Consider the following 22,732-nt stretch of genomic DNA (forward strand, 5'->3'; position numbering starts at 1 on the left):
ATAGGATTCCTTTAATCTTGTTAGAAGCATCACCCACTAGTAAAACTTGCTGGAGAAGGTGGTGTGGCAGAACTGTTGCAAGCTCCCTTCCACAGTTATACAGCTAACTTTCTGATATGTGGTTTGAGCTTGCTGGGGCTCTTTAATTGAGGTGGGTGGATAACTGGCAAACTATATGGAGAAATCCAAACTTGCATGAAAACACTGACAATTAGAAGTGCTTTGATCATCCTAGTTGAAAACTAAAACGCTCTTTTGGAGCAATTGGAGGGTATTATCTGAAAAAACCAAGTATAACTTTTTGCTGTTGTGAAAGATTTACCAAACACTATTGCGTAAGCTCTGAAGGCATGAGGTTTATGAATTACATCCAGTGAATTTTCAGATGTAGTTGTGGATATGTAAATAGAGGTTGCGTGTAGGTCAGTGGTTCTTAACCTGTTTACCATTGTGGGCCACATATATGTAGCTCTCTGTGTTATGTGGGCCACATCCACACAATATATATACTACCTGTATGGCTCTGAGAATGTCACATGGGCTGCACCTGTGTGCTAATTGGGCTGAGGGTTGAGAACCACTAGTGTAGATGGTAGTGGGTTATTGCATTAACTTTACATTTTTGGAAAAGTTAGTTTGCTGGTTTACGTTGAAGGTGATGACAGATTTAGTTGCCTCATTCTGTTCTCCATTTGTGATCCTAGAGCCAGCACTTACTTTGTCTTGAGTGGCAGCTATTTGTGGGACACCAAGGACAGGGATAGCATGGGTTTTGGTTGGGAGGATTTAGATGTATTGGTGGATCTGACTGAGCTTCTACAGCATCTTTTTGCTTTGTGCCTGGCCTAAACCAAGACTGTTATTAACTTGTGCTGTGAAGAGTGGGGAAAGTTCCTGCATTTTTTAAAAAGTGAACTTGAAGAGGAAGTGCTGAATATGGGAAAAGAGTCTACCTATAAATACTATTTTGGGAATAATGTTCCTCTGATGCATGAGAGGTTATATGGCTAAATCCCAGCAACTGGTGATGAATGGAGTTGCAGGTGGCTCAATTATATGTATTTTTCTTTCTGGAAGAATTTTTTGTTAAGTCTTTTGTTAACTTGTATTATGCAGCCTCTTTAGGTTTAAGTGTCCTAACCTTGAGATTTAATTTTTTGAAAGCTACACGAACAAACAGTCTCTCAAGCATTTCACATTACATAAAATGTTTTATATTTTGGTCCAGAACATATATATTTCACATACTAATGAAAAGGCTCTTTAGTTTAAGAGTGTTACATCTGAATTTTATGACTACTTTTAAAAAAAAATATTAACTTCATCATGTTTTCTTTGTCAGTTATCCCAGGTATATCCTATTTTTATCCTCTCCTCACCCCTTAAGATCATACACATTTTAGTGTGCCATATCATTCTTTAGAAAATCAATAGGTTGAGACACACATTTGCATAGCTAAGATGTTTAACAACAAATTGTATTTAGTTTGTCCTCAGTATCCATGAGGTTTCTTTTTTAAGTGAATAAAAAGTAGCTGAAGCTTCATTTCAAGTTGATCAACTATTCCTGTTTGTTCCTGTAGGGAAAGTAACATGGGCTATGGGATGCATGGCACTCTGAGTTCAGTTTAAAAAAAATTCCAGCCAATTTTTTTTGGTAATATCACACTGCATTGGCCTTTTCGTTTGGCTCATGTGCTTCTATAGGTCAAAGGGCTGACTACAGATTAGTGAAACATTCCCCTCAAACTGGACAGGATACGTTACATGTCTAAAGAGAAATCTGTACAAACTGCCGTGTGAACTTGGGAATGAGTTCGTATCTGGTATGCATTTCTCTGGCCTTTATCATGGTTTGCCTTTCAGCTGGTGTACATGTATATAGTCTAAATCCTACACTATTGCAGATTTAGAGAGGATAGTTGATGAAAGGATATTAGCAATGATTATTTTGTGAAAGGTGTAAGCTGATGGCCAAATACTCCTAAACAGAATGACAGTGTGTGACTGTTGGATCACAGAAACCCCCTCGGGGCTGCCAGCTGATGTGCCGAGACTAGTCTGCCTCTGCTTTCCTGCCCTCCCAGCGTGGGACTTCAGTTCCCTGCCTGGTTTGAACCAGACCCGCTAGCCTGCTGCAAAGCCAGACCCAGGTCTGAACCACGTCCCCTAACAGCTGTAGGCTTAAACTGAAAGCAGCTTAAGAGAGGGATAGCTCAGTAGTTTGAGCATTGGCCTGCTAAACCCAGGGTTGTATGAGTTCAATCCTTGAGGGGGCCATTTGCAGATCTGGGGCAAAAATTGAGGATTGGTCCTGCTTTGAGCAGGGGGTTGGACAAGATGATCTCCTGAAGTCCCTTCCAACTCTATGATTCTATGAAAGCTATGTATTCCTGTCTTTAACACTCAGATGCCCAATTCCCAGGGTCCAAACTCCAAATAAATCCGTTTTACCCTGTATAAAGCTTATACAGGATAAACTCATAAATTGTTCGCCCTCTATAACACTGACAGAGAGAGATGCGCAGCTGTTTGCCCCCCCAGGTATTAATACATACTCTGGGTTAAATAATAAGTAAAAAGTGATTTTATTACATACAGAAAGTAGGATTTAAGTGGTTCCAAGTAGTAACAGACAGAACAAAGTGAATTACCAAGCAAAATAAAATAGAACACACAAGTCTATATCTAGTATAGTAATAAAACTGAATACAGATAAAATCTCACCCTCAGAGATGTTTCAATAAGTTTCTTTCACAGACAGGATGCCTTCCTACTCCTGCTCCTTTCCCCTGGTACAGCCCTTGTTCCAGCTCAGGTGGTACCTAGGAAATTTCTCATGATGGCCACCCCATTTGTTCTGTTCCACACACATATATCTTTTGCATAAGGCAGGAATCCTTTGTCCCTCTAGGTTCCCACCCCTCCTTCTCAATGGAAAAGCACCAGGTTGAAGATGGATTCCAGTTCAGGTGACATGATCACATGTCACTGTAAGACTTCATTACCCACTTGCCAGCACACGCACATACAGGAAGACTTACAAGTAAAACAGAGCCATCTACAGTCAATTGTCCTGGTTAATGGGCGCCATTAATATTCTAAACCACCATTAATGGCCCACATTTTGCATAACTACAATAGAACCTCAGAGTTATATTTCATATTTCTAGTTTCAGATACAAGAGTGATACATTTATACAAATAGAATGACCACACTCAGTAGATTATAAGCTTTGTAATGATACCTTACAAGACACCTTTTGCATGAAGCATATTCCAGTTACATTATATTCACACTCATTAGCATATTTTTATAAAATAATATAGACTGCAACGTCACACAGTGCATGTCCTGATATATTTAATTGCTGCCTATTCAAGCTGTCTCATGTGATTTGCATTCTGACAAGATGGTCAGCCAACTGAAGTCAGGGCACTTTTTCATATCAGAATTCCCTAGTCTTAAAAGGAGAAACTGAATAGTGTTCAGTTTTTTTTTGTTTTTTTTTGAAGCTTAGTTTTTAGTAATTACAAAGATATAATATTTAATAATGTAATATCTAAAAATAACTCCCCTTGCAATTTATAGCTTGAGCAGTGTTTTGAAGATAACTGTTACAATAGTAATCAATTTTTAAAAACTAATCCTAACTAAAAGAAGGCACATAGGTTTTGTTTTATTTCCAAATGGAATGTTTTGGAATTTATAATAATTCTTACAATTTAATTAGAATGCTTTAAATATTTAAAGCTTTTTACAAATTACAAACACTCAACCTCAATACCTCTGACATGCTAGGTAAACAAGTAATCCCCATTTTACAGACAGGTATATTAAGGTAAATCTTCTCTTATTTCTAAAGTAGTCTTTCTAACCTGGAAAGGACATCTAGAAAATGAAAACATCCTGTAGGGTGATAATTGCTTCTGTTGAAAGCAAAACCTTAACAATGGGGAAGCTCAAAAAAAAAAAAATTAAAAAATGGGTAGAGGACACTTCATCTTTTATTTGATAACTGTCAGATTTTACAGAACACATACTTTAAATTAACTAGATGCTGCTGTTAATTTGTAGCCCTTGGAAATGATTACATCAGCCAAAGGACCTTTACAACATTCATCCCATTCCTTGGAAGTAGATCACAGTCCTCTATTGGAAAATGCTGGTTTTCCTGAGCATGCTCACCTGCCCTCTGAGAATTTTAGAGTTGAGGATATAACAGAGGCAGCAGTTGAAGGAAAAGGTGAAGTCAAGTGTGGGGGAGAAGATGGTAAAAGCAGCGATGGAGGCCCTGACAAAGAGAAGAAAGGTGGAGAAAAGGTGGATTTCCATGGAGTCAGAAGAGGGAGAGGTACTGTGTGTGCATCACTTGTATTTTTCTCACTATACTTCCACATATAGATCAGCTGAGTAGTTTGTCAAGATTGAACACTAGGGCAGCAATGCTGTATAATGTTTTCATCCCACCTTCTTCCATAACTGGATAAATAAATATTGCACCCCTAAATTCCAGTGGTAACAATTAACCTTTGCTTTAAGAGTACTTTTTATTTTATTCATAATAAGAGTCAGAAAAGAGTGTTCTTGTACTGGACAGTGCTTCAGTCAGCCTCATGAGCTTAATAGTGGACTGTTCTGGTTTGGCTTACCTTGAATTCCAAGTATCACTTAAAGCACCCTTCTGTTTTATTAGTGTAATCTTTCACTTCCTCTTCAAACCAGATTTATATATGTAGAGAAAGGAGAGTTTCTCTGCAAGTTACAAGGTACATTTTCAGGATCAAAGTATTTTTACTTTTACCGTATCCGAATTGAGCACTTCATTAAAATATTCATTTTTGGTATTGCATTTAATTTGGTCAGTCTTTGGCCATAGCTGTTTGCCTTATACTAATACAATGCCTAAATAACTAAGATATGAGGCAGTCATTTAGTAGTCAAAATCTTCAATATATGAGGGACTGCCCCCACACCTCTTACTACCCGTGTTGATTTTTAACAATATTGAGAACTATGATATGGAAGTAGCACTCTTTTCTTCTTTAAAAACTTGTATTTCTACACAATCAGATATCTGCCATTGGTTTAAATGTGGCCAATGTTAAAGCCAGTTTGTTCATCGGAAACTTGGAAAAATGTCTATGAATGATAATTACAGGTTTTTAGAAAACACTGTGAAATGAGCAAATGATCCGATATGTGAAAATTCCTTGCTGAGGTTTGCTGCTAGTATAATAGAGTCATGTTTTATTTAAAAAAAAACCCCACACAACAGCTGGCTCTCTCCTTTTTTCCAACTGGCACTACAGACTATCATTAGCAGAGATTTTTAAGAAGAATCCTAACACAATCTCTAGATTGAAAAACTAGAATGGACAGGGTATGTGATTATTTATCCTACCCCCTTTCTTGATTGCTACTTCCTAACAGAACCTCAGTAGCCTAAGCACAAAAAATTTAAAGAGAAAATTAAGTTTGACGCAAATGTGTCTCTTTTTTTTTTTTTTCATCCCGTTTCTGCCTTCCTCACTGTCCCAACGTGTCCTCTACATTACATTTGGATACATGAAAGACCTCCCTAGTTTTTCCTCACCTACCCTTCATGACAGGACAGGCCTCACTGTCTCTGTTAAACTGGGCAGAGGGATCACTGCTTAGCTTAGGGAACCTTGCTGAAACCTGTATGGAGTTTTCATACCCAGCATTTTACTGTATGGTTTCTTCATACACTAGTCTGCAAATCGTGGAAGCATGAATATAAGTCATCAGGATGACTGTAAATGTGTATCCTTATTTCACTCCATTCCCAGATTTGTTAAACTTAGTATTGGAAGCAGTAAAGGCTGTAGCACTGAGTGATTAAACTAGAGGAGTCATGTTATGTGGGAGGACAGTGAATAACCCTAGATTTGCAGATGATATTGACTAAGGAGAATTTATCAAGAATAACTGACAAGGTAAATGGGGAAAGCAGAAAATTCAAATTGAAGATAAGCATGGAGAAGACAAACTATGGAAATTGGAAGATAAGAAGAGGTAAAGATCAAAATCAGAGACAAAGAACTAGAAAAGTGGAAACATTTGTGTATCTTGGAGGACTAGTATCGGAGAATGGAAATCACGAAGATGCCATGGAAAGAAGAATCAGACTAGCCACTACTGCATTTAGAAAATTCTGCAAGATCTGGAAGGCTAAAGACATTTAGATAAAAATGATATGACCGCATATATGAGGCAGCTCTCATGCCGATACCACTGTATCGGTCAGAATGTTGGAGTATGAGGAAAGCCGATGATCGTAATGAACTGGCTGCGAGGAATACTGTCTGTGTCAAGACTGCAGAAAAAGAAAAATGAAGTGATAAGAAAATGACTTAAGCAAGAAATAACTGTTATGGAAAATTCAAGAAAGACCACTGTGGTCTTAGATGTGTCAAGAATAGACCTGGAAAGGATACCACATGTGGTGATACATACCCAAATACAAGGAACTAGAAATAGAAGAAGACTAAGGAGGCATTGGATAGACAAGGTGAAGAATGACATAGAATAAAAAGAAAAGGAGGACTTGTGGCACCTTAGAGACTAACCAATTTATTTGAGCATAAGCTTTCGTGAGCTACAGCTTATTTCATCGGATGCATCCGATGAAGTGAGCTGTAGTTCACGAAAGCTTATGCTCAAATAAATTGGTTAGTCTCTAAGGTGCCACAAGTCCTCCTTTTCTTTTTGCAAATACAGACTAACTCGGCTGTTACTCTGAAACCTGTCATTATAGAATAAAAAGGTTTAAAGATAAACAAAGCCATGAGGCTGGTAAAAGACAAAGTGGTTGAAAGATTTTGTTTGGCCTCCTCATAGCTGTTGAGCTGACTATGGGAATCAAAGAAGATCCTGCAAATGACACTTATAGTTCTAGACCCTTTACTATAGCATCACAAATACTGTTGTAATAACATCCTGGTTCTTTTATACAAGAATTTAGAGTTAAATAGAGGATACAAATGTTTCCCTTGGTTGGGGAAGTGGGAAATGATAAAGCAGTATAACCAAACATTTTCAGTAGAGGCAATAGCTTCTCTGTTTTGTTTTGTTTTGTTTCCTCAAAAATTTAGGGCATAGGATGCAGCCTCTGGGTGATGGTGCTCAAGGTGGACAGATGGGCAGTGGAGGGGATGGTGAACGTTGGGGGTCAGACAGGGCACCGAGGGGCAGCCTCAACGAACAAATTGCAGTAGTGCTCATGAGGTTACAAGAAGACATGCAGAACGTCCTTCAGAGACTGAATACACTGGAGGCACTGACAGCCTCCCAGGTAAAAATTTGTCCAGATTAAATTTAAGTTTCCAAGAAAAAAATAGATAAAGAAATGTTGCTTAACTAGCTACGCCTTGAAAAGCTCTCTCAAGGGGATATTTTGGATAGTTTCTATGCTTTTTAAGATAAGAAAGCAAGAATTAGGTCTATAATCTAAGTTATTAAAGACATTTTCAAATCTTTTATTTTGCAGCTGTGAAGTCTAGTTGTATCTAGTCTCCACCATAATAGAGTTTGTGTCACTTCTACACATTAAGTCAACTATATTAGTTGGTCCTTCCATTGCAAGTCAGTGCATTCCTATAGAAATTTGTATTAATTTCCATCTGAGGTCAGAGTGTACCATTTTGATACTTACTAGCTTTGGTTTGTATTTAAAGGCAAGATCTGTGATGCTACAGTCAAATGTACAGCCTGCCTCATCTGCTAAGGTAAGATTGTTTTCATATTTGTAAAAGGCAATGTTTGGAACAAGATAAAATGGCTTTAGATATCTTACATGTTTCAAATTTTGCCTGGCTCTTGAACTAGAAGGAGTAAAATAGAGGTCTTATAATCCAGTCTCTGAAGAAATGATTGAATAAATCACTTTTAAAATGAAGTGTAAACTATTTCCTTCTGCTATGCGAGTTTCTATTTTTTTGCACTTTGACCCAGTAGTATTTAAAGTGTGTTTATGTACTAGCATCTAATGTACTGGTACAAATTTCTGACCACAATTTGTATTTTGTTTTGCTTAGGGACCATCATGGTGGCCCTTTGATATTTCTCCTGGCACTTTAGCCTTTGCTGTTGTATGGCCCTTTGTTGCCCAGTGGTTGGTGCATGTATACTTTCAAAGAAGGCGAAGGTGAAGATTTATTTGTATTCTTTTACTCAACAGAGCATGTGCTTGTATATTTGTTTTCATTTGTTAGACATTACAGTACTCTACTCATAGGGATGAGCACAAATGAAGATTCTGCATTCATAAACAATGACAAGCATATTCTTACATTGCATGAGGCTTGTATAACATGAATAGAGGACGTGGGCGGTGTCAAAACATTAAGTAGATTGACACCTAGTGCCCCTAAAGAATCCTACATTTCCTTGAGCTTTCTCTATTCAGGATGTAAGCTGCTGAAAGTTCCACTCTAAGTACCAGTGAAACTCCCAGTGCTAAGAATGGGGTGCTCAACCTAACCGTGTACCAGAGCCTTTGGAAGAGACTGGAATAGGAAGATATGGGATCTTGCTCCCAAAGAGGAACAGAATGGATGTTCAGCAAGAAATTCAAAATTAGCTACCACAGCTTTTTCCTTGCAGTAGGCAATTTAAGGGCATTTTCAGGAAGTGACCTATATGGCTTTACTCCCCTGCAAATTTCTTCATCATAGGAAATTATCTGCTAAGTTGACTGCATGGGCAATATGAACTTAACCTGACTAACCGTAAGCCTTGTGCAAAATGAAACACCATACTAATTCCAGTGAGTATTATCCTTATATGTCTGAGGCTGGCTGGCTCCCTTCTGCTTGACATCCTTAGGTTCTGTGGCCCACAATATCCTCCTGAACCACCTCCATTGTTGTGCAGGAGTCTCTGGTATCCTCTTGTTCTGCTCTTGCCTAGCAAACAGATTTCTCCCTGTAAATGGAGATAGTTCCTTTACAGAATTCCAGAGTGTTCAATGTTCAGTTTCTTATTCTAGCTACTTTCTCTCACTGTCCTCTCATCTGCACCTGGATTACTACTTTTATTCTGATAACAGTACATATTTTTCAATGTTTTGAATACCTTCCTCTGTTCTGTCTTGATCAAGTGATCTTGGGCTTCTTTTCTGCTTCCTTTAGCTAAATGACAGTAGCGTTGCTTTAATTAAGAGGAGCACCCTTCACACCGTACTTAATCTCCTCTATTTCCCTTCTCTGTCTAAGCATGGAAAGCTCAAGTTAGTGTTTTCTAAACACTAGATCCAGACTCAGACCTCACTGCTGACTCCATTGTCTTAGGATGGTGTTATTCTTTATCCCAAACTCTTCTTATTCCACATCTTTCTGCAGATCTCTCTCACTAGATTTGTTAAATTATTCTTTGATCAAACTACATCTGTACTTTGAAAAATGGCCATTGCTCACACGTTTTAGCACAAACTTGGAATGGACACTGCCAGTTAAGGGTTCTCTTATCCCATTTCCTCAAATATAAGTATACTACACTTGCATTACACTGCCCTAACATCACTGACAACAGGTTTTATTCTATTATTTTTATACTAATTTAAAAAAAACAAAATAAATGAAGTAAAGGGGCCAGCCTACCTGTTCAGTACAAGTGCAGTGTGCTGCCATGTGGAAGATCTGTGCTGAGGATCGTAGCTACAGAGTGGTGAGGGGATGGACATGCTGCATAATGGTATCATTTTTATACTCCAGAGGATTTGGAATTCAGAAGTTACCTGAATCTCTTGATCTTCCCAGTATGCTGCAAAGCCAATCTGTTTGGGGAGCACAGAGGTGGCTGGGATTTTGAAAGGGATTTTTTTTTTTTTACTTTTGGTTAGTGGCAATGTGGGGGGGGGGGTGAGCTATGTGGTAATGGAGGAGAAAAGGTGCTGCTATTGTGCCTCATATTATTTTTGTACTTTGTTTTAATTTAATGGAGAGATCTCCTAGAGTGTCAGATTCCTTTAAGGTATAGTTACAGCCAAATATAATAAATGTATGGATTATGATTTAAAAAAAAACCTACTTACGTTTTTTATTTAAAAAGCACCCAGGCTGACCTGTAGCACCTGTGCACCATTCTTAAACTTGATCATCTTTTTCTGTTTAATATACAAATGTATACTGTAAAGAAATATATGGTGTATGCTAAAAGAATAAAGGGAGGATATTATACCTAATTTCAAGTAATTGTGGGGTTTAATGTGTAATTAGTTTCATAATGTTAATTGCTTATATTCACAACCTGTCTGTTGTAAGTAAAAAGTCATCACATAAGTAAGTTTTAAGTGGCTCTACTACGATTTTTTTTTTCTTCAAAAGCTAAGGAAGTGGGGTTAAACTAATTACATGTTTGGTTCCCTTTAGAAAACTGATCTGAGAACTTAATTTTTGATTTCGCTTAAAGACTACTAGGACTGGGACAGCCTGGAGAGAGAAGGAATTCAGAATTCACATGAGAACCTCAGGATCTGTGATGGCTAAATCTTCCTTCGATTGTAGTAATTTTTTGCACTACATGTGAGCTAACTACTTAAGGACTAACATTACTGATACTTGAATGATCCACTGCTTCTAGATTACAAGTATAATAAATAATTATCCCACCCTTAAACCACATGAACATTAAATTATTAATTATGCTTTTGGAATGGATTTCTGGCTGGGCATTCTGTAGAGATGACTGATCTTTCTTATGGCAATTAATAATGAGGGGGATGTTAACTTTGTAAAAAGAAACCCCGCTGTATTTATGGAATAGAAAATTGTAAAACTGTCACTTTAACATGAGGATGATTTTGCAATTGCAGTAACTCAGATTTCTTTCACGTTGCATACTGTGAGATAGAAGTAGTGACTGGGAAGACAGTGTAAGTCCTGTGTGTACATTATATGGTGGGTGAAAGGCTGCATGTAGTAATGTAGCTCTGAAAGCCTCAACTAGTCTGTTTTGCTGCTAGACAGATGTGAGGTACATTTCTTTGTGCATCAGCCATGGGTGGAATCAAATATTTGACTCTGCATAATCCTGCCATTCATTGCACTTCCATATGTACCCACTCCCCAAACCGCTTTAGTTTTAGCAGCCAAGCATCTTGCATGTTAGAGACGTGGTAGTAACATGGGATAGATTATAGACAGTGTATGCTGAAAAGGAGCCATAGAGAGAAGCTGCACTGAATAATACTTTAAATTCATGTCTCTTTCTTTACTGCTAACCGGTTTCATTTTAATTGAGACATGAAGTTTATGCACATAGTGCTTTAAAATACAAGATGAAAACTAGCTACACCCAATATTTGTAAGATTTTACGAAGTTTAGTCCAGTGTAAGCTATTATTTTATGTAGTAGTCAATTTAAAGGATAGATGAATTAATCTAGCCTCAACATCTATATGGCCTTTTCCCACCCCAAAACCTACTTGAGAGAAAACATCTGTTTCCATATTTTCCTCGTATCCTTCCACTGCATCCAAATATTTTCCAAAATATTTATCCTAATTTTGATGATGATTTTCCTTTCCAGTGGTATTTATTCATACATAGAAATTTTATTGATCAGTATAAAGGTGAATATATTACAGTCTTGTGAGGTTTGCTTGGTCGAAGTATGCTTTGTAGTTTGATTTTAAAATATGTATCTAAGTTACATAGCCTAGATCTATGAGAAGGTGAGCAGTATATTAAGATATTTTCTGTACAAAGTAAGAAATCAGACCTATATAGTAAAATGGTTGCTTTGCATTTGCAATGAAGAGAAGAAAAATTCCATTATGCCATAACCTACATTTAAGACCTGAATCTTAAAAACTACACTGTTGTTTATGCTGTCTCATTCTTCAGTCAGAGTGATACATTATGAATAATTCATGGAAAATGTCTTTTGGGATAAGGCATGCTTTCTGCCCTGTAAAGTCTTTTATTTTATAGTTTTGGAAAGCACTTTTCTTACAAGTTATACTGTATAAAACAGATGTAATTATAGGATTTAATGTTTCTGCCTTGTTTAACAGAACATGATTTTAACCTTGTCTTGAAATACTTTTAAAAAAAATTTCTCCCTCTTCTGATCTTCATCTTTGATGTAAAACTGAGTTACTAAATAAAGTGTGACAAGAGAACATCTCTGATAGCATGTCCTCACAAGCAGCTGTTTTGGTGTAACATATAAACAAACCTAGCATGACTGGAGATGCTGAAAGCTTAAATTTGAATTAAACCAATCCTCCAATAGAAATTTTGCTATGGTTGCGATCTAGGCCTCCATGAAGCTATTCTGCCTGTCCTTTAAATAGTTGATTGTCATATTGTAGACAGTGAAAGAATTAAGATTACTGAGCAAGGAGGGTCTGCATTAAAGCCTAGTTCTGCTATCATATTTTTTCAAAAATGTGTGTGACTGCACCCTCAGTTACTGCAAATATTGGTGCAAATGACCACACCCATCATACACTGCTTGCGTCTCCCTGGCTATGAGTGCACGCACAAAGTAACTCAGTTCATCTTTTTTTAAAAAGGCCTTAACAAATGTAGAAACATTCCTCACGCAGAATATCTGCTTTACTACTGCATCATTTTGTACTCAGTACATAAGTGTCTACCACTCCTCCCACCATGCCATTTCATGGAAAGAAATAAGTTCTCGTAAGTTTTAATTCCATTGGTGCTGCTTCCCTGTGCTCTTGCAGCACTTGCAGCACTAGCAGCCTCAGTAGATATCCCACACTAGATATGGCTCTGGAGCTCATTGAGGGTCTAAGTGACTGGGTTAAAGTGAGAGTCTGAGACTGGACCTCCCAACCCAGCGAGCAGCTATAATGAGGAACTACAAGGCCCATCATAGATCATTTTCTTGCCTCTTTCCAGCTCAGCTGCAGTGCTTTCTTTTCCATAAAGACCTGTAACAGATTCCTTTCTGCTGCTTTACAGGGCCAGAGATATTGGTTTATGAGACAAATGACAGAAGGGCATCACGGCCTTAACTCCTGAAAGCCTCTCTAAATGAATCAGAGTGGTTGGGTGCATTGAGTATGCTACTCCAACTGGTGCTGTCTAAATCTTAGCTGCTGGCAGCCAGAGTTGGGTTTGGGGATAGTGAAGGTTCTTTTCATTTACTTAGATCTCATCACAATAACTACAAAGTCATGTAGAGGTGTGGTACTTCCAGCACAGATTGCATAGTAGGAGCCAAAGTGAGAGATGGCTCCTAGGAACAGTGGCAGCTTGCATACTGATGTCAGGGAAGGCAAGAGGTCAGCAGAAGATGATAAATACAAACAAACAAGCAACCCGTAGCACCAAACCCAGCTCCTGTGACCAGGAGATTAGCCTGCTATCTCAGAAGGGTAGTCACAGAAGGCAAAAGACTTGGAGACCCTGTAATCAAGGCAGCAGCAGCATCAGTGCTTCTCTCCCCTGGCCAGAGCAGAAGGCAGAACATAAATGAAAGCCTAGGCACTACTCGCTGTATAGAATGGGCTTATGGAGGGGAGTGAAGGGGAGGGGAGGGGTGCCACATGATTGGCCAATGGCACAGTGCCTCCAAGTGAAGAGGGCAGAAAAATATTAAAAATAAACTAGTACTGCATGGGGCAGAGTAATTTATGAAAGTATTTGCAGAATGTCTTATGACTTAGATAAAACATTACAAATTGATTCTTCCTCCTCAATGACATTACTGACCCTCTCTGTTCTAGGTAGTTATTTAAATCTGGGGGGAGAGAAGAGGTTGGAGGTGGAAGCAAAGCATGCAGCAACAAACAACTTCTCTCAACTATGTACCCTATATAAAATGTTCACAGACTGGTCCATCACTTGAACCCCAGTGTGGTACTTGCTTATTAGCACATGTAAATGGTGCACCTGCTGAGAACTTTAAAAGGTTTATTTTTATTATACAGGTTTCAAAAAAGTTTATGGGAGGGGAAGCATCAAAATGAAATCTAAGGCTGCCTGTAGAAGAGATATTTATCAAAAATACCTCACTATGAAACAAACAAGTACAGTGTAGTGCTAGCTGGCAGGTCACACAATTTCATAAAGGACAGGTTCCAGCATCCAATAGAAAACAGAGTAGAATGTTTTGTTTTACCAAACTGGGTAAATTCAGCCCATGAGCAGTCAGAGTTTGAACAAACATCAGCTGCTTAAAAGATTCCACTGAGCTCATTTGTAAGTGATGGTAAGTGAGTTCCAGAACGGAGTAGAGGCACACGGGTTAGTTTCTCTCAGGTACAGGAGTGGTTCTAATAGTTGTGTCCAGGGTTTCAAGGCTACTAAAGCCTGGGCTTAATGAGCAAAAAGGTAGTCAATATTCCAAAGCTTCTTGGCCCTAACTGTCTGTGCCACATATAGATGAAAAGTTTCTCAGTCTGATTAGTAGTAATAGTAGTGACTTTGGCTACAGAGCTAAGTGTCTGAGAGCCATGACCCTTTAAATACAGAGACTTCAGTGGACTTGACATTTCTTGAGCTTTTTAGTCTAGCACCTCTTAACCCTCAGTCCAGTTGACATGAACTAGGATGACTTTGAGGTCAGGTGGTAGCTTTGGAATTATGTATAGATTAACAAACAAATATGGAGTGCATGGAAACCTAGGGGCCTTAAAAGAAACTGCTGGCCTAACAGCTGCACAACAGACCACAGAGGCAGCATTCCACAGCATCCAGGGACCAAAAAACCTGTTCTAATGCACTCATTATGATTGAGATAACTAGTTAAGGGAAGATTAAATTTGTCCAAGGCCTCCAAACCTCTTATTTTATGCCTCCGTCATGTGAAATTGGGAGGTGGTAAATGGGTAACAACAAATGTTTGAAACAATACAAGGATAAAGCTAAAATAGTTTTGAAGAAAGCATTTTTTGGATCAGCTTGCTTAGTCAACATGTAGTCTTAATTCCATGATGTCTGCACAGTAACAAAAAAAATCAAGATATTCAATAGAATTAGATGAGAATTTCATATTCAGCTGTACAGACCAAGAAAAATATGACCCCGTGCAGCAATGTTTTATAAGGAACACATACCATTCATATTAATACACTCTGCTCTCTGACTTGTCTACAAAACTTACATACAGTGTAATGAAAAAATCCCATTTCTGTCATTTTGACTTGCAAGACTTTATTATGGTAAAATATATAAACATCTAAACTGGGTTCCTTGAGATAGTTTTTGAAACAGAATGGATGGATACTACGGTTCTTGTTTATACACGTTTTACAGTGGTTTGATTTCTAGTTTTATATTAATGCATTAAACTATGTAAAAATGATTAAACACTTCAAATAGTTCTGTAGTTCATGATGCACATTGTAATTAATTTGAAAAATCTTTAAATAAAAGCTCATATCAGTTTGTGATCCTTTATAAAATTAGGCAATCTTGGTATTTTTTGTTAAATATTTTCTTGAAGAATTAAGCTGGTACATTCAACAGAACATCCTAACAAAACCAAAACCCTCACTAACAGCATGAACTAATTATGCTAATAGATAGTTACAGCCTATTTCAATTTCTGTTAATAGCGGAACACTAAAAACTTAGTTTTGGTGTTCACCTTGAACAGTTTGCTAATAGACTTTTATGGAAAGATAATATAGTGCACCATAAAGCTGTATTTCTCATTAAAAGACTAGTTTTCTAACTCCTAACTTCTGCAAAAAACAAAACTAATCCAGTGACATTTTCAGATGCTGTACTTCGTCTCGGGTTAAGATTTTTTTGAGAGTTTGGGATATTTGGATATAAATGCTACATTTCTCTTACAAAAAAGGACCTGTTATGATCTGCAGCTTTCTCTCACGGACAGAAAAATAGTCCTCTGTTAATAATGTGCAGTAATAAATACCTATTATATTTAACATTTAGAAAACCATCACTATTTAAATTGCTGCTCCATGCACAAACTAGATTCAGTGATCTGCAAGTATGCAGAAATCAGGAGACATTTCAGTCAATGCGACGAACTATAGTGTGGCTTCTGACCTCCCAACATTCCAAGGTGTACATCATACCATGTTTTCACAAGTCCCCAGTAAATTACAATGCAAACATGTCGCAACAATTCTGATTTTGTGACATTTTGCAACTGTTTGATCTCTTGTGCGGCTTCTGGGACAAAACATAGGGTGATTCTTCTCTCTCATACCCTTCTTGGCTATTTGGAGCAGGAAATCTGGCAACTCTGGATTAGTTCACGCTCCATTCACTAGCCTTGTGTGCGAGGAGGCATGGGAAATGAATGGTCATCAATCCACTTACTTGGTCTGAAATGTCAGTTCCATGCAACGCCCTGAAAAGCCACCTGATGATTGCGAGCATAGTGATCAGTTCTGGGATACAGCAGCTGGATTACACCATGGTACAGCATGAACCTTCCGTCCCACCCCCACTGCAGCAGGCATTGAAGCAGGAAACGAAAAACCTTATAATTAATTGAATGAAATTGTAAGCACTAAAAGACAGACAAATTTTGTTTAATGGTGATTCCCATCTAAGATAAAGGAAAACAGTTTTAACAGAGACAAAAATCAGGCATTATCAGAAACAATCTCCACAATGCAGTAGATAATCTCTATGTATTTTCCCAATCTATTAAAATATAGCTTAGATTCTTCATTAAAATGCTTAGTACTGAAAGTCCTAATTTTAACTCAAGTTTTATTGAAATTGAACTTATGATGTTCTCAAATTAACCAATTTGCAATACATTATATAGACTTTAATATACATACTTCGTGTTTTCATTAGCAAACAGATTTTTTTTTTTTTAAACATCTGGCAGAGTGACACAGGAAAGAAGCCGAATAGATCTCCTCAGATCTTCTAAATTTAAAATAAACGGGTCACTAAAATAAATACTGTTCAGTCTATCATCCCATAACGCATTCAAAGTCTTTTCAGTATGAAAATTTAAACAAAGTCTATTTGGTTTTTTAAATTTGCTATAAGATTCCTTTACTCTGTGCATTTGCCAGGGAAAAAACGTTGGCAGTAAAAATACAGTTAAGTTTTACAACACTGATATCTCATCAGCCGAGCAGGCAGTGTATGTGACCTAAGGATGCCAAAAACATCTCTTTTCTCATCCCACTAAGGAGTAAGATGTTTTTACACTGCCCTGAGACCTAAAAAACTTCCATTTTCACTATGGATGCAGCTCCAAGTTGGTCTGAAAGCTCCTATCACAAATGTGACTATGAACATATTGAACCCCAGATAAATAACGCATTGTATGCTCCCACTCAGTTGTGTTTAATTGCAAAATAGCCCCAACAAATTGGAAGTACTCCACAGCAGCAAGAGAAATATTTTGCCAAGTGTGAAAGTGACATTACTAACTTTACAAATACATACTCAGGCTCTCAATAAGGTGCAGAAAGTAGGATAAATAAAAAGAACAAGAAGCCATTTGGAATTAATGAACATTTTGTATAGTGGCTTTGTTTTAGAACAAAGGATACACAAATTAAAAGCAGACTGACCAATTGTTTTAAAAAACGACGTTTGGTAAGAAAACCAAGACCAAACTAGTGTTAAGGGTAGTTTACAAATGTGCAAAACCATGGACAAAGTTCCATTTTCTCAATACTATAAGCTAAATCCAGACACAGTCAGATGCTGAGCATTATTTCTAGCTTCAAAGTAGGAGGTATCTGTTTCATCAACCGGCTGAGGTACGAAAGGCATAGTTTGATTCTGAAGATTATCCCAGTCTACACCATGAAAGAGGGGATGATGTTTCAGCTCTAAAACAAAAGTTTACATAAAATATTAAGAATGTTCTCCTCTGAACAACCAGTTTAGCCACCTCATTGACATGATGCCAGTTAGCTGTTTGGGTGTGTTTTACCTTTCTGGACATTCAAAAACCTACATTACAAACAGTCCGTGACAGAACAAACGGCATTTAGTTAAGGAGACGTATTTGCACACAGATTAGCACGACTGACAAAGATGATGGTGAAACACAGTCACTTCACTTTTAAGACTGACTGAAAGAGTGGTGGTTTATCGGATACTACTGTGTGGGAAAGTCAGCCAACAACTCCCAGTGGGATCAGACTACTCCCATGCAAGCTAACCTTTTCCTCAGTTATAGAGAGAGCAATTTTACATTTGGCACAGATGCTGGATCAAAAGAGGTTGTAAGAAATGTGATAGAATGGCCATCATACAAGAAATGGAAAAAATCTCTTTCCAAGATAGGGCATCTGCAGAGACAAATTTTAATTCCACTTATTTGAAAACCTACTCGAGTTTGATCAAGAGACCACAGACAATGGAGTTCCTCCTCCCCAGCTGCTGGAGGCAGGATAATCAGAAAATCCTGTAATCTGATTGGTGATTCACTAGCAGGGCTCCCTCCTCCAGTCTGATTCCTCTGATTTGAAAGAACATCTGTTAGCCTACTCTACCTTCATCATGTGAGATGTCTTGAGTCACCCTAGAAGAAACTTTCAAACTCTTCCTCTACACACATATGGTCAAGTACTAGCCAGGTTACCAAATGTATAACAAAATACAATGTGTGAAATGTGGGCAAGTTGATGTCAGAGAAATAGAACTTTTATATGTCAAAAATTTGAGGACTCCGCTTTAAAGCTAAAAGGCTGGGAGAATGTCTGGACCCTTTATTGAGAATTGTTAATGTCTCCCTTAAAAGGGAGAGATACTGGCAATAAGCTGCAGTCCAACCCTTTATCAAGGAACAAAAACTTTGGACACTAGTGTTCTTGAAACTAAAGCCTTTACCTTAACTTCTCATCTGAAAATATCACTGAAGTGATTGTGGCAGGCCAGCAGCACCACATGAGGCAGTCAAGTTCCTTGGACTGCCTCATGAACCAGTCAGGCTTCTGACTATGTTATGACAGGGAATGTATTATTAATTGCAATGGCAGCTGATCTCAGGAAAATGACATAACAGTAGACATCTTGGCCTATCTTTGAATGGCGTTCAATGCAGCTAAAGAGGTACAACTGCAAGTCTCAATAGAGTTTAAGGCCAGAAGGAACCATTAGATCTTTTAGTCTACCTTCCTGTAGATCACAGGCCATTATATTTCATCCAGCTATCCCTGTAATTAATCCAATAATTTGTGTTTGGCTAAAGCTTATTTTCCAGAAAGCATCCAGTCTTGATTTAAAGACATCAAGAGATGGAGAATCCACCACTTCCTTCGGTAATTTGTTCTAATGTTAAATCACCATCATTGTGTAAAAACTTATTTCTAGTTTGAATTTGTCTGCCATCAGCTTCCAGCCATTGGTTCTTGTTAGGGATCATCACTTTAATTTGACTCTACTTAATCCTTCCAGAGGTCTCAAAGGCAATTGTTCCTCTCCAAGGATTTCTCCCCCTTTTTCCAAGATCAATGTAAAGCAATTGGGTTATAATGCCAGGCAATACACTAACAAGAGCTCAACAATCTTTTGTTGGGAGGACAGACAAATTGGACACTAAATATCTGTTTTCAGTAAGAGTTGGATAGATTGCACTTTGGAAAGTTACACATGAATGATGTTAAACATTAATTACAAGTAGCGTGAATATATAACAAAGTAAAAAATCATTATTTGCTTTCCTTATTCAACAGCATAAAACCTTTTATTAGCACAAAGTCTACACCAGTAGCATAGTGGATACCATAATTTGCAACATATTCTAGCACTCAAGCCCAGTGCCAAAGCAGGGACCGTGACATTTTGAAATATGCAATTTATCACAAAAGTATAACGAAAAAAGTTTAATAAATACTGACCCTTCAGTCCAGCTCGCTTTGTAGTGTCAATGGTTAAAAGAATATCTATTGCATTTTGGGCATTACTGGACAACTTTTCTTCACCCTCAGGCCAAGGAATATCTACAAACAGAAAGACACAGATTTGTCAGCAGTTCAAATAGCACAGCCAACTTTCAATTCATCAGTTTTGATGAGAAAATCAATTACCTCTTTTCAAAATGTTCTGGAAGACTTGTTGTGGTGTTTCATCATTAAAGGGTGGAATTCCAGTTAAAAACTCAAACAAACTAACTCCGAGAGCCCACCAATCTACTGCAGGACCTGAATAAGTGAGAAAGCCAGGCAGTTAGCATCAGAAGGAAGTTGCTGAATAAGCTGTATTATAACTTATGCATGAAGGATCAACAACACTTGCAAACAAAATCATTTAAAGCCTAAAAGTGGCAGAATTTTGAAAAAATTATAAATCCTGAAAAGCTTTTTGGAAGGGAAGTTTATTATGAAATACTGAGAAACAGACAAAACACAAGTTGTACTCTGATAATTGTGGCAGGAGATTTAAAATGGTTTACTATAGGAGGATTTTTATTTTAAAAAGTCACTATGTTCGTAGCTTCATGTTAATATTCAGAGTAACATTTATTGTGGGCAGAAGAGTGTAAGAATAGCAGAATTGCAAACTCCTGTACAAGTTAGTCTGAGAGTGTCTATAGCCTCTCTCATATAAAGTATTTTCTTGTGGTAGGAGACGGTCACTGGTAATTTCTCAGCTCCTCTGGAATGCAAGACTGAGTGAACCTTGTAATTCCACATATTACGTTATCACTTCCGTTGCTTGATGCGACTCCACAGGCGCAAAATATTGACATTTTATTTTCAATAACCTAAACCCGTTTCTGCCAATATTGAGCACAGCCTGCAGAGATGAGCCAGCATGCAAGAAAATGGATTAATGTTCTACTGTGCTAAAGTTCATTACAGCAATGCAAAGTTACTTATCTGTTCTCATGTGTTTCTAAACAGTTTTTTCTGGGACGCGTACAGCCTTTGCCAAACATATGCAGTCAACTCACTTAAACAAGCAAGCAAAGCAGTTCAGACACCACTAGTCAAAGAGCTACATGCATTCTGTTTTCTGCATCTTTAAGCCATGCCCAATCCACCTTATAAAGAATACAGGATTCACTTGGTGCAAAAACTGGTTTACACAGAAATCCAGGCTTGTAAAAAAAAGTTTTTTCAAAAGATCACCTCCATGGTAGAAAGGAAATGCTTTTGATAATTTTAACTTTCCTATGTTTCTAACCTATTGTAGTCTTACTAAACCAGATAGGTCAGTTATAAAGTTTCCCTGCTGGACACAGCAATCCGAGCACCTCTCCCAGCTCAGCACACTAAAGCAATGAGATCCCATCCACTACATCCAGTATACTTGGATGTTTGGGAAAAATTACAAACAAGTCAAAGTCTAATAAGAACACAACTCTGGACAAAATACTAAGGAAAATGTTTCATGGTCTAGAGACATTTTAATAGTCTTATCATAACCCTTTAAGTAGAAATTAATTCCTATCATCTATTTTTGTGGCAAGAAAGCCAAATGCAGTTCTTTGGCGTCTCTACCTTTTTAACCACATAAATGAACAGACACTATGAGCTGTCCCAGAAAGGCTGAGAATTTTAACCCAACCAATCATCCTGAATGATCATTTTTCACCATCATCTCCTCCAATTTTATTTAACTTTTGTGGCTTACTTCCAGATAGCGAGAAGGTGTTTAGAAGTGGTGTGCAGTGACTTTCATCTGAAGGGTGTAAGCATAGCCTCCAATGGCCTGTAACAGGGAGACTAAAGTTTCTCTATAACTTGAGTCTCTTGTAGCATCATGCATTATTATGTGGTTCTCTTAGTGCTATATAGAGTTTCAGGTGCAATTTATTTAGCCACATAACTTTCACTCAAAAAATGTGATCTAGTTATACTTTGACTGTTCATAGTTTAGTTGAACACTCCTTTATAGTCAAACTCACCAGACATCAGAATCCCTGCATGTAAAAAAACAATTAGTTAACCATAGTAAGATTATTGCACACATTCATTTAAATATTATCAATTATGTTTGACACTGGAGAAGTATTTTAATTCTTGCTTATTGCTTTAATATACTGTGGTACTTTAAGTCACTAACTACAAACACTGTTTTTTAAAAAAGGGGTTAACCTAAATATGCTTTAGGAAATTTGGAGAGGAGCAAAAAAATAAAAATAAAAATAAAAAAAACGGTTACCTACCTTCTCATAACGGTTGTTCTTTGAGATGTGTTGCTCAGGTCCATTCCAAGTAGGTGTGTGTGCGCTGCATGCAAAGGCATTGGAAGGTTTTTCCCCTAGACCAGGGGTCTCAAACACGTGGCCCGCGGGGTTATTTTCTGCGGCCTGCCAGCTTCCCGCGGCACCCCCGCCCTCCCCCAGCATTTACCAAGAGCGGCTCCGGTCCGGAGCTTGGGAGCTTCTAGGGAGGTACCTGGAGGAGCGGCCAGGGCAACACACAAACCCCTGTGCCCCCCAACCCAGGTCTCAGCCGCTTCCCGAAGCGGCACTGGGGGGGCGGGCAGGCAAGGAACCTGCTCTGCCCCTGGTGCGCGCTGGGCAGGGCGGCCGGGCAGGGAGCCTGCCCTTCCCCCGGTGTGCGCAGGGCTGGACCCATCCCCCGAACCCTCCTGCAGCCGACCCCCCTGTCCTGAGCCCCCTGCCACACTCCACACCCCTCCTGCACCCCAACACCCTGCCCTGAGCCCCCTGCCACACCCCGCACACCCTGCACCCCAAACTCCTACCCTGAGCCGCCTGCCGCACCCCTCCTGCACCCCAACCCCCTGCCCTGAGCCGCCTGCCACACCCCTCCTGCACCCCAACCCCCTGCCCTGAGCCGCCTGCCGCACCCCATCTGTACCC

At 38.4% G+C, this 22,732-nt stretch overlaps 2 protein-coding genes across 3 annotated transcripts in view; one reads left to right on the forward strand and one right to left on the reverse strand.

Moving 5' to 3' along the window:
• The window catches only part of ACBD5 (acyl-CoA binding domain containing 5), a 51,527-nt gene extending 40,734 nt beyond the window's left edge, over window positions 1-10,793 (forward strand). Inside the window, exons 9-13 of one of the 2 annotated variants that reach the window (XM_077808253.1) lie at window positions 4,079-4,355; window positions 7,120-7,319; window positions 7,702-7,752; window positions 8,062-8,171; window positions 10,396-10,793. In XM_077808253.1, the coding sequence (XP_077664379.1) occupies window positions 4,079-4,355; window positions 7,120-7,319; window positions 7,702-7,752; window positions 8,062-8,171; window positions 10,396-10,408 (651 nt within the window). In that variant the 3' untranslated portion in view covers window positions 10,409-10,793. The remainder of the gene's footprint in view (window positions 1-4,078; window positions 4,356-7,119; window positions 7,320-7,701; window positions 7,753-8,061; window positions 8,172-10,395) is intronic. The other variant, XM_077808252.1, reaches the window with a different exon arrangement.
• Window positions 10,794-16,674: 5,881 nt separating this feature from the next.
• The window catches only part of MASTL (microtubule associated serine/threonine kinase like), a 43,374-nt gene continuing 37,316 nt past the window's right edge, over window positions 16,675-22,732 (reverse strand). Inside the window, exons 10-12 of the mRNA XM_077809470.1 lie at window positions 19,986-20,099; window positions 19,797-19,898; window positions 16,675-17,780 (exon numbers count right to left, since the gene is read on the reverse strand). Coding sequence (XP_077665596.1) covers window positions 17,623-17,780; window positions 19,797-19,898; window positions 19,986-20,099 — 374 coding nt within the window. The 3' untranslated portion in view covers window positions 16,675-17,622. The remainder of the gene's footprint in view (window positions 17,781-19,796; window positions 19,899-19,985; window positions 20,100-22,732) is intronic.

Source organism: Eretmochelys imbricata, chromosome 2, assembly GCF_965152235.1.
Source record: "Eretmochelys imbricata isolate rEreImb1 chromosome 2, rEreImb1.hap1, whole genome shotgun sequence".
NCBI lineage: Eukaryota > Metazoa > Chordata > Testudines > Cheloniidae > Eretmochelys > Eretmochelys imbricata.